General features: G+C 45.6%; 1 protein-coding gene across 1 annotated transcript in view; it reads right to left on the bottom strand.

Moving 5' to 3' along the window:
* Window positions 1–7,259: 7,259 nt before the first annotated feature.
* Window positions 7,260–15,425, bottom strand: part of LOC102842429 (40S ribosomal protein S24-like) — a 180,807-nt gene continuing 172,641 nt past the window's right edge. The window contains exon 5 of the mRNA XM_006837475.1: window positions 7,260–7,472. Within this exon, the coding sequence (XP_006837538.1) occupies window positions 7,260–7,472 (213 nt within the window). The remainder of the gene's footprint in view (window positions 7,473–15,425) is intronic.

The raw sequence follows: 15,425 nt of genomic DNA, 5'->3' as shown, positions 1-15,425 counted from the left end.
ACCAGAGCTCCTTAAACATTACCAAACACTTTGAGGCAACAAATTGCTGTGCTTGAGGGCTCAGGACCATAGCCTCAGGGACATCATGGTCAACTGGCATAACATAGTCCACAAAGACAATGCCCTACATCCTACTAAAGTGAGAGGTGTCTGGGATCTTAAAAGCTCACGAGCAGTCATCTAAGGGGCAACTACTAGTCTTTCCATGTGCAGAATAGAGAAGAGTGATGAGAACCAATAGATGTTTGGAATCAACTAGTCCAATGAATGGATAGAACATGTGCACATCAGTCTCCATGACCCTGAAACCAGAAGAACCAGATGGTGCCCAGCTCCCACTTCCAACTGCTCTGTAAAGAATCACATTAGAAGGTCCAGGATAGACTAGGAGAAAATGTGAAACAACACTAAAAATTAGGAAATAAAACAGGCTTACTGGTCAGAAAGAGACTAGAAGAACACAAGATTACGCCCCTCCACCACATTTTCAGGTCTAGGATGGAACATTTATGGTCCAATTTTCAGCCAAGTGGTTGATAGGTCTATAAGGAGACAACAGCATGGTCTGCTCACCATGAATGGTTAACCATTGGCAACAATTTGCTTAGGGACAAAGTTCAGAAGAGTGGAAGAGATACAAGAACCACAAGGAGGAAGCAGGATAACTGTTGTTACATGGAAGGGATTGCAATCATTGAGATGAAACAAAGTATATGATTGGTTGAATGTAAAACTGATGATCTGCTCTGTAAACCTTTACTCAATTCACAATAAAAAGCTTAAAAATCAATACCATGTCTTGGGTCAGGTGCACCTTAGTCCTCAAAATGACGTCTTTGCTCTTTAATACTTCAAAGAGATCTTTGGCAGCAGATTTGCCTAATGCTGTAATACATCATTTGATTCCTTGACCATTGCTTCCAAGAGTGTTAATAATGGATCAAAGCAAAATGAAGTTTTAGACAACTTCAATCTTTTCTGTTTGTTGTTGTTAAATGCCGTTGAGTCGATTCCGACCCATAGCGACCCCGTATAGGGTTTCCAAGGAGAAGCTGGTGAGATTGAACCACCGACCTTGCGGTTCAAATGACATTGCAGTCTGATGCACCAGGACTACATCTGTTTACCATGATGCTATTTATTGGTCCAATGGTGAGGATTTTCGTTTCCCTTACATTTAGGTGCAACCCATACTGAAGTCAGTAAGTATTTTAAATCCTCTTCTCTTTCATCTGCATGTCGCAGGTTGTTAATGAGTCTTCCTCCAATGCCATGCTCTTCTTCATATAATCCAGCTTCTCGGATTATTTGTTCATCGTACAATATGAATAAATATGGTGAAAGAATACAACCCTCACACACACCTTTCCTGATTTTAATCCAATTAATAGCCCCTCATTCCTGGTGTGGCACTGTGGGTTAATGCGCTAGACTGCAAAGTCGGTTTGAACTGCAAGGTTGGTGGTTCAAGCTCACCAGTCGCTCCTTGGAAATCCTCTACAGGGTCACTATGGGTCAGAACCAACTCAGTGGCACTTAATATTCTGTTATAACAGCTGCCTCTTGGTCTATGTACAGGTTCCTCATGAGCACAATTAAGTGTTCTGTAATGCCCATTCTTCACAATGTTATCCATAATTTGTTATGATACATACAATCTAATGCCTTTGCATAATCAATAATGTACAAATAAACATCTTTCTGGTATTCTCTGCTTTCAACTAAGATCTCTCTGACGTCAGCACTAGATAGCCTTTGTTCCACATACTCTTTTGAATCCAGTTGATACATTGCGGTAAGCATTTTTTAATTATCTTTGACAAAATTTTACTTGCAGGTGATATTAATGATACTGTGTGATGATTTCCACTGGGTCCCCTCTCTTTGGAGTGAGCACAAACATGGTTTTCTTCCAATCAGTTGGCCAGGTCTTACCAACTTCTTGGCACAGATGAGTGAATACCTCAGGTACTGCATCAGTGTGTTAAAAGACTTCAATTTGTACTCCGTCAAATAATGGAGGCTTGTTTTTCCCCAATACCTTCAGTGCTGTTTTGACTTCTTCCTTCAGTCCCATTGAACAAATGCAAACTTTTGAAACAGTTGAGCATCAACCATTTCCTTTTTGAACAGTGACTTGGTATATTTCTCTCCTCTTCTTTTCATGCTTTCTGCATCATCCAATATGCGACCTAAAGAAATCTTCCAATATTGCAACCCGAGGCTTGAATTTTTTTTTTTTTTTTTCAGTTCTTTCAGCTTGAGAAATGCTGAGTGTGCTCTTCCCTTTTTGCAATCTAACTCCAGGCAGGTCTTTGCACATTTCATTATAATATTTGACTTTGTCTTCTCGAGCTGCCCTTTGAAATTTTTTGTTCAGTTCTTTTACTTCCTCTATCTTCCTCCAGTTGCTTTAGCATCTCTGTGCTCAAGAACAAGTTTTAGAGTCCCGTCTGAATCCACTTTGGTCTTTTCTTTCTTTCCTGTCTTTTTAATAACCTTTTGCTTTCTGCCTATATGATGTTCTTGATGTCATCCCACAACTCTTCTGGTCTTCAGTCATCAGTGTCTAATGCATCAAATCTATTCCTGAGATGGTCTCTAAATTCAGGTGGCAAGTATTCAAGGTCATATTTTGACTTTCATGGACTTGTAATTTTCTCCATCCTCAGATCAAACTTGCAACTGATAGTCTGTTCCACTAGCTGTTCCCAGCCTTATTTTGACCAACAATATTGAGTTTCTCCACCATATCATCCCACAGATGTAGTCAGTTTCATTCTTGTATATCCCATCTGTTGAAATCTGTGCATCTGTATATGTTGTTGTTGTTAAGTGTTGCTGAGTCAGTTTTGGCTCATAACAACCTTGTGCAGGGTCTACAAGACTTGTAAATCTTTACAGGAGCAGAAAGCCTCATCTTTTTCTCTCAGAGTGGCTGGTGGACTCGAACTGTAGACCCTAAGGTTCACAGTTCAGTGCTTATCATTTGGAGCCATATTTGCCCTTTATGATGTTAAAACAAACAAACAAACACAGAATTTGCAGGTTCATGCACTAGACTGCAAAGTCGGTTTGAACTGCAAGGTTAGTGGTTCAAGCTCACCAGTCGCTCCTTGGAAACCCTCTACAGGGTCACTATGGGTCAGTGGTCTTGCAAAATTCTATCATGCAATCTCCAGCATTGTTTTTATCTGTATGCTGAGCAAATAATCTGCAAAGCTGGACTATATGAAGAAGAACATGGTATCGGGATTGGAGTAAAACTCATAAACAGTCAGCAATATGCAGATGATACAACCTTGTTTGTAGAAACCAAAGAGGACTTACATGTTTATTGATGAGGATGAAAGATCACAGCCCTTAGTATAGGTTGCACCTCAATATAAAGAAAACAAAAGTCCTCAGCAGCAGTCCAATTAACAACATCCATACAAATGGAGAAAAGATTGAAGTTGTCAAAGACTTCCTTTTACTTGGTTCCACTATCAACACTCATAGAAACAGTATCAAGAAATCAAACAATGTAGTGCATTAGGCAAATCTGCTGCATATAACCTCTTTAAAGTGTTGAAGAACAAAGATGTCAGTTTGAGGACTAAAGGGTGCCTAACCTAAGCCATGGTATTTTCTATCACCTCATATGTTTGTAAGAGTTGGACAGTGAATACCGTAGAAAAATTGATGCATTTGAGTTATGATGTTGGAGGAGAGTATTAAAAGTACCATGGACTAATAGAAGAAATGCAACCAGAATGCTCCTAGGAAGCCAAGATGATGAGACTTCATCTCTCATACTTCAGATGTATTGTCCCTGGAGAGAGATATCATGCTGGGTAAAGGGGAGGGTCAGCAAACAAGAGGAACACCCCCAATGAGATGGATTAACACAGTGGCAGCAACAATGCGGTCAAGCTTAACAACGATTGTGGGGTGATGTAGGATGGGGCCATGTTGTACATACGTTTCTATGAGTCAGTATCGACTCAACAACACCTAACAACAACAGCAATAATCATTTTATAGAGTTGTTATAGGATTCAATGCAGAAATACATACAAAGAGCTTAAAACAGTGTTTAACTAGAGCTGGCTTTCATAAGAGAGGAAAGAAGCAGGTAAACGAGCCACCTGGATTCAGATCCTGCCCTACTGCTGATTGGCTGCATGACCTCAAGTAAGACTCCTGCCCTCTCTGGTCCTCAGTTCTTCATCTCTGAACTGAGGGTGTTGTTGTTGTTGTTGTTGTTATGTGCCATGGAGTGGGTTCCAACTCAGCAACTCTGTACAGGATTTCCGAGGCTGTAAATCTTTATAGGAGCAGAAAGCCTGGTCTTTCTCCCGCGGAACAGCTGGTAGTTTCAAACTGCTGACCTTGCAGTTCACAGCCTGATTCGGAACCACTACACTACCAGAGCTCCTTGAACTGAGGGTGTAGGTCTCCTTAATAACTTCCAGAACCCCTCAGGGTTTTTTTGTTTCTGCTTTGACACGTCTACCCCAAGCCCATTTGTTGTAAGCCTTTCCCAGAAAGGTTTCTTACATTCTGGTCCCATCAAAGCTAAATTTCTCCTCTACCAACCAATGATTCTTAGATGGGTAAAAGCAATAGAAAAGGATGGGCAGGCTTCAAGTCACCTCCATAGTTTCTCTCTTCTTTTTCATAGTAGACCCCCACCCATCCCTCCAGGGTGGCTCCTCCACCCTTCCTCTCTGTTCCTTCTTCCTTCCAAGCCTTACTCTGAACTCTCCTTGTTCCTTTGCGTCACGAATCCTTTCCACCATGGGCTACGAATCCTTTCCACCAGGGGCTACGAATCCTTTCCACCAGAGGCTACGAATCCTTTCCACCATGGGCTACGAATCCTTTCCACCATGGGCTACGAATCCTTTCCACCATGGGCTACGAATCCTTTCCACCATGGACTACGAATCCTTTCCACCATGGAAGGCCCTGTTCAATTCACACCTCCTCCAGGCAGTCTCCCAGCTCTACCTGACAATTCCTCTTCCTCAACCCTCAAAAGAAAGACCATTTACACTGTATATTTTGAAGGTTGTTGTTGTTGTTGTGTGCCGTGGAGTCGTAGCATGACAAAATGGGTGGAATTGGGTCGAACTGGATGGGTGATGTGGGGGGTGGAGCTGCTGACCATAAAAGGTGCACCAGAACCCAGCCAGGGTGGACCCAGACTGAATGGTCAGGGCAGTGGGTCAAAGTCATGAGCGGGGACAGAAAATCCTATTGCTGTTGTTGTTGTTGTTGATAAGCACCGTTGAATAGGTTCCGACTCATAAAAGCTTGTATAGAGTTTCTGAGGAGCAGCTGGTGAGTTTGAACCGCTGAGGTTGCCGCTCAAACCAACCTTGTGGTCCAGTGCATGAACCAGCAGCACCTCACCAGGACTCCAACACAATGACAATAACCATTCTTTATGGGGTCACAGTTCCAACACGGTGTCAAGGACTAGCTAGACCGCTGTGGGCTAATACGTTAGACTGTAAAGTCATATGAACTGCAAGGTCGGCGGTTCAAGCTCACCAGCTGCTCCTTGGGAACCCTGTATAGGGTTGCTATGGGTCGGAATTGACTCTAAAGCACTTAACAACCACACCATACTTCATCTCAATCAGCCATTACCCACTTTGCAGAAGAAAACTGAGGCTCTGGATGATAGTCTGTCACACACGAATCAGAAAACTAGAGGGCAGGACCCCCACTAGGGAAGTGACTCCAGGACCCACACCATGGACCACTAGAGGGAGTCACAGGATATCAGGGTTAAGCTCTGCAGCTAAAATCCTCAGGGGAGGTAAGCCCAGAAATTTGGGCTTTTTGCCTGGGTGCCCGAGGCAGAACCAGGAATTCAGGGCATGAGAGGCTCGATCAACTAAGTACAGCATTCTCTCGCCTACCCTTCTCTTTGCCAGGATGTTCTTTTGGGGAGATTTTGTCCACTGCATCTTAGCAATGATCAAAAGCACTGTTGTGACAATGAACTTAGTAGGTGCTCAAGAAGATGTGAATGTCACACATAGCTTTAGAGGGCCAGGAATCACCTTGGCAACAGCACCTCCCCTACACCCCCTCTACAAACCGCCATTTTACAGAGCACCCTCCAGGCTGTAAGGAAAGTGTCTGAGAACCCCCGCTTTCTCCCACTCCCTGCATAGTGCATAGAACACCAGCGAGTGGAATGTGGGCATCCCCCACCCCCCGCCCCCCTTAAGCTGCTAACAGCCTGGATCTCTAAAGGCCAGCTTCAATTCTTCCCCCTCCCCTTCTTCTCCCTCTCCCCAGTAAATAGTCCTAAGCTGTCTGTCCCTGATAAACTGAGGGCTTGGGGACTTTCTTCAAGTGCCTTGTAAATGGAATCGTCTCAGACCAATAGCTCTCAGCGTTCAATGAGATTATATTTCTTATTTAAATAGCTGATTGGAGGATTGGTTTCAAAGTGAGACGCCGGATGTGCAGGCCTCCTTTGGGGTCCCGGGGAGAGGCAATATTGTGTGGCATTGTGCGGTAGTGGGGCCTCTCCCTCAGAGCTCCCCGCTCCCATTCAGACACCTCCAGGATGGGGGGAGCTGCCAGGCGAGGGGATCAAAGCCCACCGCCCCTCTTAGTTTGGGGAAGCCAGAGATTATGCCTTTCATTTCGAGCGCCTTCTCCAGGGCTCCCCACCACGCTCCGCACCTCTTGTCTCCCCCTCAAAGCGCCCGGGAGATAAAAGGCAGTGTGTTTGCTGCATCCCACCTCCAGGGAAAGCACAAATCAGGCTTTTGTCAGCAGAGGATAAGCGCCACCATTTTAGGAAGGATTGTGTTTTGGTGTGCTCTGTTAAGAGGTTTTGTGCAAGCCCCCCTCCAGATCCCTGGCCCCGAAGGTCTTGGGCAGGCGATGGTTTGGGGGCCCAGCCTGACCTGAGAGTGGTGGTCTTGTGGGTAACAGGCAACCCTGGGGTCTTTGGGAAGATGAGGTGTCCACAGGACCAAATTCTGCCTGAAGAAGGCTGGGCTGAGTCCCAGCCACAGACTCTGCAAGGGCCAGGGTTCCTCGCTTGGAGCAAATTTTGCAGTTAATTGTGTGTCAAAATAACATATTAGAAACAGCAGCGGCTGAATCTTGTGCAATTCCTCTCCTCGCAAGCCTTTGTCTGCTGGGGCGGAGGGACTTGTCAGGGCATTTCTGAGACAGGCTGAGGGCCCCCGGTCAAAAGCAGCCACAGAATCTCAGGGCTTGTCCCAGAGCCCCTGGACAAATCAAAGGGCGGCTGTGGCCTTGACGGACTCCAGGCTCCATCGCAGGGCCAGGCGGGGCAGGATCTCCGTGGCTGGCAGCTGCAGCACCCAGGCGGTAGTTTGGTATGCCAGGCACATCCCGCGCCTTGCGCACACAGACACGGCAATCAGGTAGATGTTGGGGATGCAAGTCACATCTCCTGGACGGGTGCCGCAGTGCACTGATTCATGCTGCTATTCTGAGGAGGGGAGACAGGACAGCAGAGTCCGGGGACAAACAAGATGGGCTGTATGATACAGCTGCTGTTTTCAAGCTGGGATATTCCAACCTCTCCTGCTCCTTCTTTTCCGGCTAGGCCATTGCTGATTCCTACCTGCAAAGACAGTCCCTCTCCTGGCCCCTGGCTATGGCTGAACAATGGTATTTTGCACTGCATAAAGAGTACCCAGGCAACGGGAGACAGGCATGACTTAATTCGTTCAGTGCCCGGTAGCTTTTGAACTTCGCTGCATTCAGGCTTTATCCTGAGTGGTGCGGGCCTCCCCTTTATCCTCAGCCGTACCCCCACACCCCACCCCACCCCACCCCAGCCCCGTGTGGACACCAGTCTGCACTAGAACCATGGCTGTGCAGTGAGAGACACAAAGGAAAGAAAGTAACAATCAGTGCCCGCAACAGGGGACGAGTCCAGCTGTGGACACAGAAACCTGGGTTTGGTCCTGATTTTGCTATCAACTCACTGGGTGGCCTTGGGCAAGTCCCTTTCCCTCTCCGGCTGCCAGTTCTGCTAGAAGGGAGCAAGGCTCTGTAGAGTTTTTCCGTGTTGGCCGATCTATGATTACAGTACAGATGTTCCAGGGCATGGTGCTGATCTTGTCTATTGTTTCTGCTGCGATTCCTACAGTTTTCTGTGGCTAGTGTCTCAGAAGAGCCTGTGGGTCCACCACAATATTGATCATTGATATTGAGCCAGGGAAGTAAAGAGTGAAGGGCACCCAGTGGTGTCTATCTATGGCACAGTGTGGCCAAGTATCCCTGTCAGCCCTACTCAGTTGCTGCCATTGAGGAATGAGACAGACCAGTCTTGTGAGGGATTCTTAATTTTTAAAAGGAAACCAAAAATCTGAAATTCTGTACAAAGTCTCACAATTTTAAAACGCTAACTCTGTTTCTTTTAAACATTGGCAGATCAAATAAAACCTATCAATAGGCCTTAACTGCCCAATAGGCTAAAAAAAAAAACTGATGTGTATTCAATTATGGTCATGGAGCTAAATGCAGCTATACTCTCTATTGGAGCAAGAGACACGAGACCAACTCCCTACTCGTTACTAGGAAACTAAATCAAAAGTACCTCAATAACCCGCTCAGGACAAGGATCAAATTGTCATGAAGGTGAGAGTAGAAAGGAGATATTTTATTTTTTTTCTCTGAAACAGGAAAAGGCTCATTCATGTAGAGGGAAGGGGCAGCCATCCCCCAGCCTCTAAAAAGATGCCTCCAGGGGAAGAAGGGGGTTTGTGCGGAAAGAATTGGCCAAACAAACTCAAAGTGACTGGAAGAGTAGGAACATAAAAATAGTGAGTTAAAAATAAGGTAAGAGAGGTTACTTTGGGCCCCATCCCGATGGCCCCTGAGCAGACAGAAGAATTTGGAATTTAGTCTAAAAGCACTAGGGAGCCATTGAATGTTCATGAGGAAGAGATTCCATCAGAACTGAGTTTCAGAACAATCCTCTGCTGACTGGCTGCCTAGAGAGCAGACTGGAGCCTGAAAGAGTGGTTGGGAGACTTAAAGCAGAAACAGGGAAGAAGATGACTCCCTAAGCAAAGCAGAAGCCCTGGGAGTGGACAGGAGGAGATGGATGTTAGAATGGATGGAGAGAAGGAAATTTGATAGGGGATTAAACACTGGAGGTAAAGAGACACCTGAAATGTCAGGGAGGGTAGTGACACCAGCCTCAGAGGAGGAGAAGGAACAGGTCTAGAAAGAAAGAAATGATTTCAGACTGAGGCCCTGGTCAGATGATCCATTCCAGACCAGTGAGTAATCTCAGGAATTGACTGTGTTGGGTTGAGGGCCCTGGAATAGTTTACACCAGGGTGTTAGTATAGACACCAGAGCTGCTGGACAGCAGAATTCGCAAGGGGGTCTCTTGAAGGAGACACCAGTCCACAGTCCTCCCGAGACCCCTGCCAGCTGGGCCTGGGGAGGCGCTATGAGCTCTTCTCTGGGAGCCTAATGGGGACTGTCCATATTTGCCTGGTTAAGATCCCCAACTGGAGACTCAGCAGTGCTCCTCCAGAATGTGGTAACTGACACATCTTTCATGGAGGGCTTAAAGAGGGGAACCATCCATCTCAAGTAATGGTACTTAACACTCTGCACTTGACATTTCTGAGGCACTTCACAGGCATTAGCTAATTAATCCTTGAGTCTGTTTAACCCCCAAAAGAACTCCCCAAGGCTCCACTTGTACCCCGTGGGCGGGGAGTTTCACGCCCTACTGAGGCTCAGGATCCAGAGCCTGGGTGAGACAGCCTTGCAGATAGCCACTCGCCCATTTCCTCTGCAGACAGCTCTCCTGGCTGCCAGACAAAAGCAAGAGGTTTCTACTGGTGGGATTCTTCCTGGGAAACAGACAGGAAAGAAGAAGAGAAAACCAGTATTTTACTCAGTTCCTATTAGGGTGTGGCGTTGTGGGTTAATGCGCCAGACTGCAAAGCCGTTTGAACTGCGAAGTCGGTGGTTCAAGCTCACCAGTCACTCCTCAGAAACCCTGTACAGGGTCGCTATGGGTTGGAACCGACTCGACGGCACTTAACAACAACAACATTAGGCACAGCTCAGTGTATACTTTATTTTTTACTGAGCATTTTACATGTTTTCTCATTTAACCTCACAACGACCCTAGGGAATAAATGCTTCTCTTTAGTTGGATTCCTCGCAAACCAGTCAAACTTTATTTGGGAGGGGATGCCAGGAAGCATCAGCTGGGGAGGGAAAGAGACAAGGGGGCGGCCCCACCACCGCCACCACTACCCTGCTGAACGTATCTCAGTTATCCCACCAAAGGGTAAGGAGCTGCGGCATTTATCCTCCAGTTCCCATCAACTGTGGGTTAAGGGTTGATCCCGGGCTTTAACTCCTCAGGATGGCTGGCCTATGGTACACATATACTCAGATAAAGCCATAAGCCCTTTGACAACGATTTCCAGGTGCCGGTACTGGAAATTGCCAGGAGGGAGTGCTCAGGAACAGTGAATGTTAAATAGATATGGAAGAAGCTCCAACAGCATCTGTTAAAAATACTACTTTTCCTATATCCGGAGTCCTGGAGTAGCGCGGTGGGTTAATGCGCAGGACTGCAAAGTTAGTTTGAACCACAAAGTTGACAGTTCAAGCTCACCCAGCTGCTCCTTGGAAATCCCATACAGGGTCACTATGGGTAAGAATTGACTTGACAGCACTTAACAACAACAAAGGAGCTCTGGTAGTGTAGTGATTATGAGTTGGGCTGCTAACCTCAAGGTTAGCAGTTCAAAACTACCAGCTATTTCATGAGAAAAAGATGAGGTTTTCTGCTCCTGTAAAGATTTACAACCTTGGAAACCCTATACAGGGTCACTATGAATCGGAACCGACTCCACGGCTCACCAGCAACAACAACAAATTCCTATATCCATAGATAAGAGATCTGAGACTCAGAGAAAGGATTTAACTTGGCTGTGGTACCGTAGGATAAAACACTGGACCACAAGATCAGCTTGAACCACAAGGTCGGCAGTTCAAACCCACCAGTTGCTCCTCGGAAACCCTATTCAGGGTCACTATTAGTCAGAATTGACTCGACAGCACTTAACAACAATGACAGGCCACACAAGTAGAAAATAATAGAGCCTGAACTTGAATCAAGTCAGTTTGCCTCCAAAGTCTCGGTCCTTTCCAGCATGCATCCCCGGCTTCCATAATTTGCTTGTCTCCCTTCTTTCTCCTCATTCTGTAAACACAAAACAAGGGACAGGTCTGTCTGCTAGTGGGGCCCCCTCCCTGAAAAAACCTTCAGACACCTGATTCTTTCAAGCAGATTTCCCTGGGATAAAGACTTAGGGACAGATGTGCCAACTAGCAAAGTCTGGGTCTAGGACTAACTTGCCCGACATGTATTCCTGCCTTAGTAATCCTTCATCTTTTGCTTGGTCCTTTAATTCATTTGATAATTTTGTGAAGTGAAAATCTTCAGAGTTTCAAAGGATTGTAAACTCTCCATCCCTGATGATGCCGCATATGCTGCTGAGCTCAGGCTTTGTTTGGCTTGCACAAGCTAGTGGTGATCATTTATCACTGGTTGGACAATTGAAGTTGGCAAGAAAGATTTCTGTGCATTTGGGGGATGAATTGTCCAAGTGCCTTCCTAAGAAGAAATGCAATATTTCTCTGCATTCAGACCCCAGAGCACAACTTTCCATAATACACATTGTCTTCTCCCCCAATTAGTACTATTTCATCCCACAGAGGAGTTGAAAGTCAAAAAGATTTTTAAAAAGCCTGGCTGACCAGACTAAAGGGGAAGGAACCTAGGGACAAGGCACAAACGTGGGGTCTGGGTACAAGGAACTGAGAATTCACAGGTATGGCGGTAAGTGAAGGCAGCTGACAATCAACAGCAAGTAGAGGCAACTAGAGGTCATGAACAAGAGTGACCACAAGTCTCAGAGCTTTCGCAGGTATGATAGTCATTATCATTCAGAAGCGCATGGGGGAAAGCTCGTGGTAAGAGGCAATTGTCATGTTTTGAGCCAGTTATATAAACTTACCATTAAATTACGTAAAATCAAAGGTAACAAAGACTCAAAGCTCATCATGGTTTAATTAATTGACTGCATGTTCCCACTGTGCTTGGACCTTCAATAGGCTGTGTTATCTGTGTGGCAGAGTGGCCGTGCAGTGGTAGACTTCTCACCTGCCGAGTAGTTTTAATTTCTGGCCAACAGCTGTCTGTCCGTGGAAGTTTCAGTGTTGCACTGATGCTTAACAGGCTTCAAAGGAGCTCCCAAACGAAGGCGGCTTGGATTGTAAAGAAAGGTCTGGCAACCTACTCCCAAAAATCAGTCAATGAAGTCCAGTGGAGCACAACAATCCAATCTGCAATCAGACGTGCGGATGGTGAAGGATAGAGCAGCATCCATTCCATTCCATGAGTCAACACCAGCTCAAGTGCGCTGTGTGACAGACATGCTATTATGATGGCGGCTCTTGTGTATCTCTCCCCATCTGTGTACTCAGAGACATCAAGTATACCACGGAAACAGGTAGACGATAAACAATGAGGACTTCTTTATTATGATTGTTCATAGACAGCACCTACGACTGCAGGCTGGTAACTCTTACCCTGAGTTAATACTTTTCCCTCCCTAGCACCGTGCTTATGTTCCAACATGGAATGCACACACCTATGACTGTGTCCGCTTTCCAAGTATTACTTAGCATGGTGGTTACGAGTCAGGCTGCTAACCTCAGGGTCAGCACTTTGAAAGTACCAGCTGTTCCGCAGGAGAAAGATGAAGCTTTCTGCTCCTGTAAAGATTTACAGCCTCGGAAACCCTGTACAGGGTCACTATGAGTCAGAACCGACTCCAAGGCACATAACCACCACCACCACCACTTTCATTTCAGCTGGTAAAAAGCTGCTTCCCCCAAGTGTATCATTTCCACCCTGGTTACCCAATTCCTCACCCAAGGTCACTAAAGGGTCAGGGCCTGGCCCCGCTCCACTGCTTGCTGATGGACCAGCATTGGTAGTGTAGAGCTTGCTCAAGATTTTTACTAGACTCCTGCTTACAACTACTCCACAAGTTGAGTATTATTAACCTAGCAATTTTACGGATGAAGAAACAGAGACTCCAAAGCAACATTCCCAGAGTCACATAGCTAGCAAACAACAGAGCCAGAAGGAAGTCTAAGCCTGCCTGAGCCCAAGTCAGTGTTAGTCCATAAGCATGGGGCACTGGGAGCTGGAGCCAGGTGGCAGGGGCTCAAGGTAGCAAGGGAGGAACCCAGTTACTGGAAAAGCATCATTAGTCTCATGAATAAGATAAAACATGCATTTCCAGCATGAGTCAACACACCAGAGACCGCCCAGTGGCAAGAAAGCCCTGGAGACAAGAACTTTAAGATCCCACCCAAAACTGCTGAGTCTCACCACCAGACTGGCCAGGCAGTTGAAGAGGGCTCACAGCTGGGAGCCCTAGGAACCAACAGACTCTTCCCTTCCCTGCCATCTTTCTTTTCCTTTCTTTCCTTCTGTGACCAGTCTGAGAGTTTGAGCAATGACATGTACCACCACCTGGCTGCTCTCAGGTGAAGCTTATACTTGGAGCTTGGAGAACCTGCATAGGTGTAGGAACAATACAAATTTTAAAAATAATAAAAGTTGCCATGGAGTTGACTCGTGTCGTGACCGCCTCGTGTGTGTCAGAGCAGACTGTGCTCCATAGGATTTACATGGCTGGGACCTCTAGGAAGTAGATCACCAGGCTTTGCTTCTGAGGTGCATTTGGGAAGATTCAAAGCACCGACCTTTCAATTAGTAACCAAGCACGTTTGTGCCATCCAAGGACTCTATATGTGAACAATGTAAGAACTCAATATTTGCTTAACAATGCAAGCAAGGTCTCAGGCAAGCATCCTATGGAGGAATCCCGGGGAAAGGTCCAGAAACTGAGCCCTCTGCACTCATCTATTGAGCCTCTCATCTATCTGCAACACAAAGACTTCTCAACTATTTCAGTTCCAAGATGCACTGTGCACTGTTGTCAGAATGAATCACTGACTTAGCAGTTGTGTGGAGGAAAAACTGCGCCTGCCGCATCAAACATATGCGACAGTTCTAAGAGTCACCCTGATCTCAGAAATTTACATGGTCAGAGAAAAATCTGTCTCATGTTTCAAGGTCACTAGCTCCAAGAGTCAGCCCCCTCAAAGTCTCCCTGGAGATTCAAACCTTCATTCATTCATTCAGCAAATATTCATTGAGCACTTACTGAGTGTCCTGTGGCTGCTGTAACAGAAATACGACGAGTCGGTGACTTTAAAGCACAGAAATTGATTTTCTCCCATTCAGGAGGCTGAGAGTCCAACTCAGGGCCTTATTCAGGTTGGTTCCTTTGTGGTGAGCAGCTCCTGGCATACATTGGCTCTTGGCTTGTAGATAAAGGAGCTTCTGTCTTCCTCTTCCCCGTGAATATATCCCTGCCTCTGTTCTATCCTTTGTAAAACTTTTTATAACATTTCATCACTTTTATAAGTGATTAAGTTTAGGATCCACCTTACATTGGATTGCCTTCATTAACATAAGAAAGACAATTCCTATTGTCAAATAAGGTCACTTTTTTTTTCTCATTATTATTTGGAAACTTTTCTTTTTTGTTTATTTTTAACTTTTTATTGTGAGTTGAGTAAAGGTTTACAGAAAATATCATCAGTTTTACCTTAAACACATCACACACTTTGTTTCAGCTCAATGACTGACAATCCCCTCAGTGCAATAAGAGTTACCCCACTTCCTCCCTGTGGTTCCTGTTTCCATCCCACCCACCTTCCATCCCTTCTCAACTCTGTCCTTAGGTAAATGTTGCCATTTTGATCTTGAACGATTGACCATTCCAGCATTCATAGTGAGCATATGGAGTCCTGGTGTGGCACTGTGGGTTAATTCACTGGACTACAAAATCAGTCTGAACCACAAGGTCAGCAGTTCAAGCTCACCAGGTGCTCCTTGGAAACCCTGTTACAGGGTCGCTATGAGTCGAAACTGACTCAATAGCACTTAACAACAACAACAATATCTTACTAGTGTTGTTGTCCCCCATAAACCTATCTACTGGGATAGTTGGGGCATGAGGATTAGTTCCTTTCCAGACCTAAAGAGTGTTTGAAGGACATAGTCTCATGTTCCACCAATCTCTAACTGACCAGTAAGCCCGGTTTTGTTTTGATTTGCCCAGTGCAATATGTCGTCTGATCTCTTGGCTGCTGCTTCCACGAGTGTTGATAGTTGATCCAAGAAGAATGAAGTCCTTGACAATTTCAATCTTTTCTCCATTGATAAGAATGCTGTTTATTGGTCCAGTGGTGAGGATTTTTGTTTTCTTAACATTGAGATGTAATCCATATTGAAGGCTGTG

This window comes from Chrysochloris asiatica, unplaced genomic scaffold (genome assembly GCF_000296735.1).
Source record: "Chrysochloris asiatica unplaced genomic scaffold, ChrAsi1.0 scaffold00020, whole genome shotgun sequence".
Lineage (NCBI taxonomy): Eukaryota > Metazoa > Chordata > Mammalia > Afrosoricida > Chrysochloridae > Chrysochloris > Chrysochloris asiatica.
This window is presented reverse-complemented; position numbering and strand designations above follow the sequence as displayed.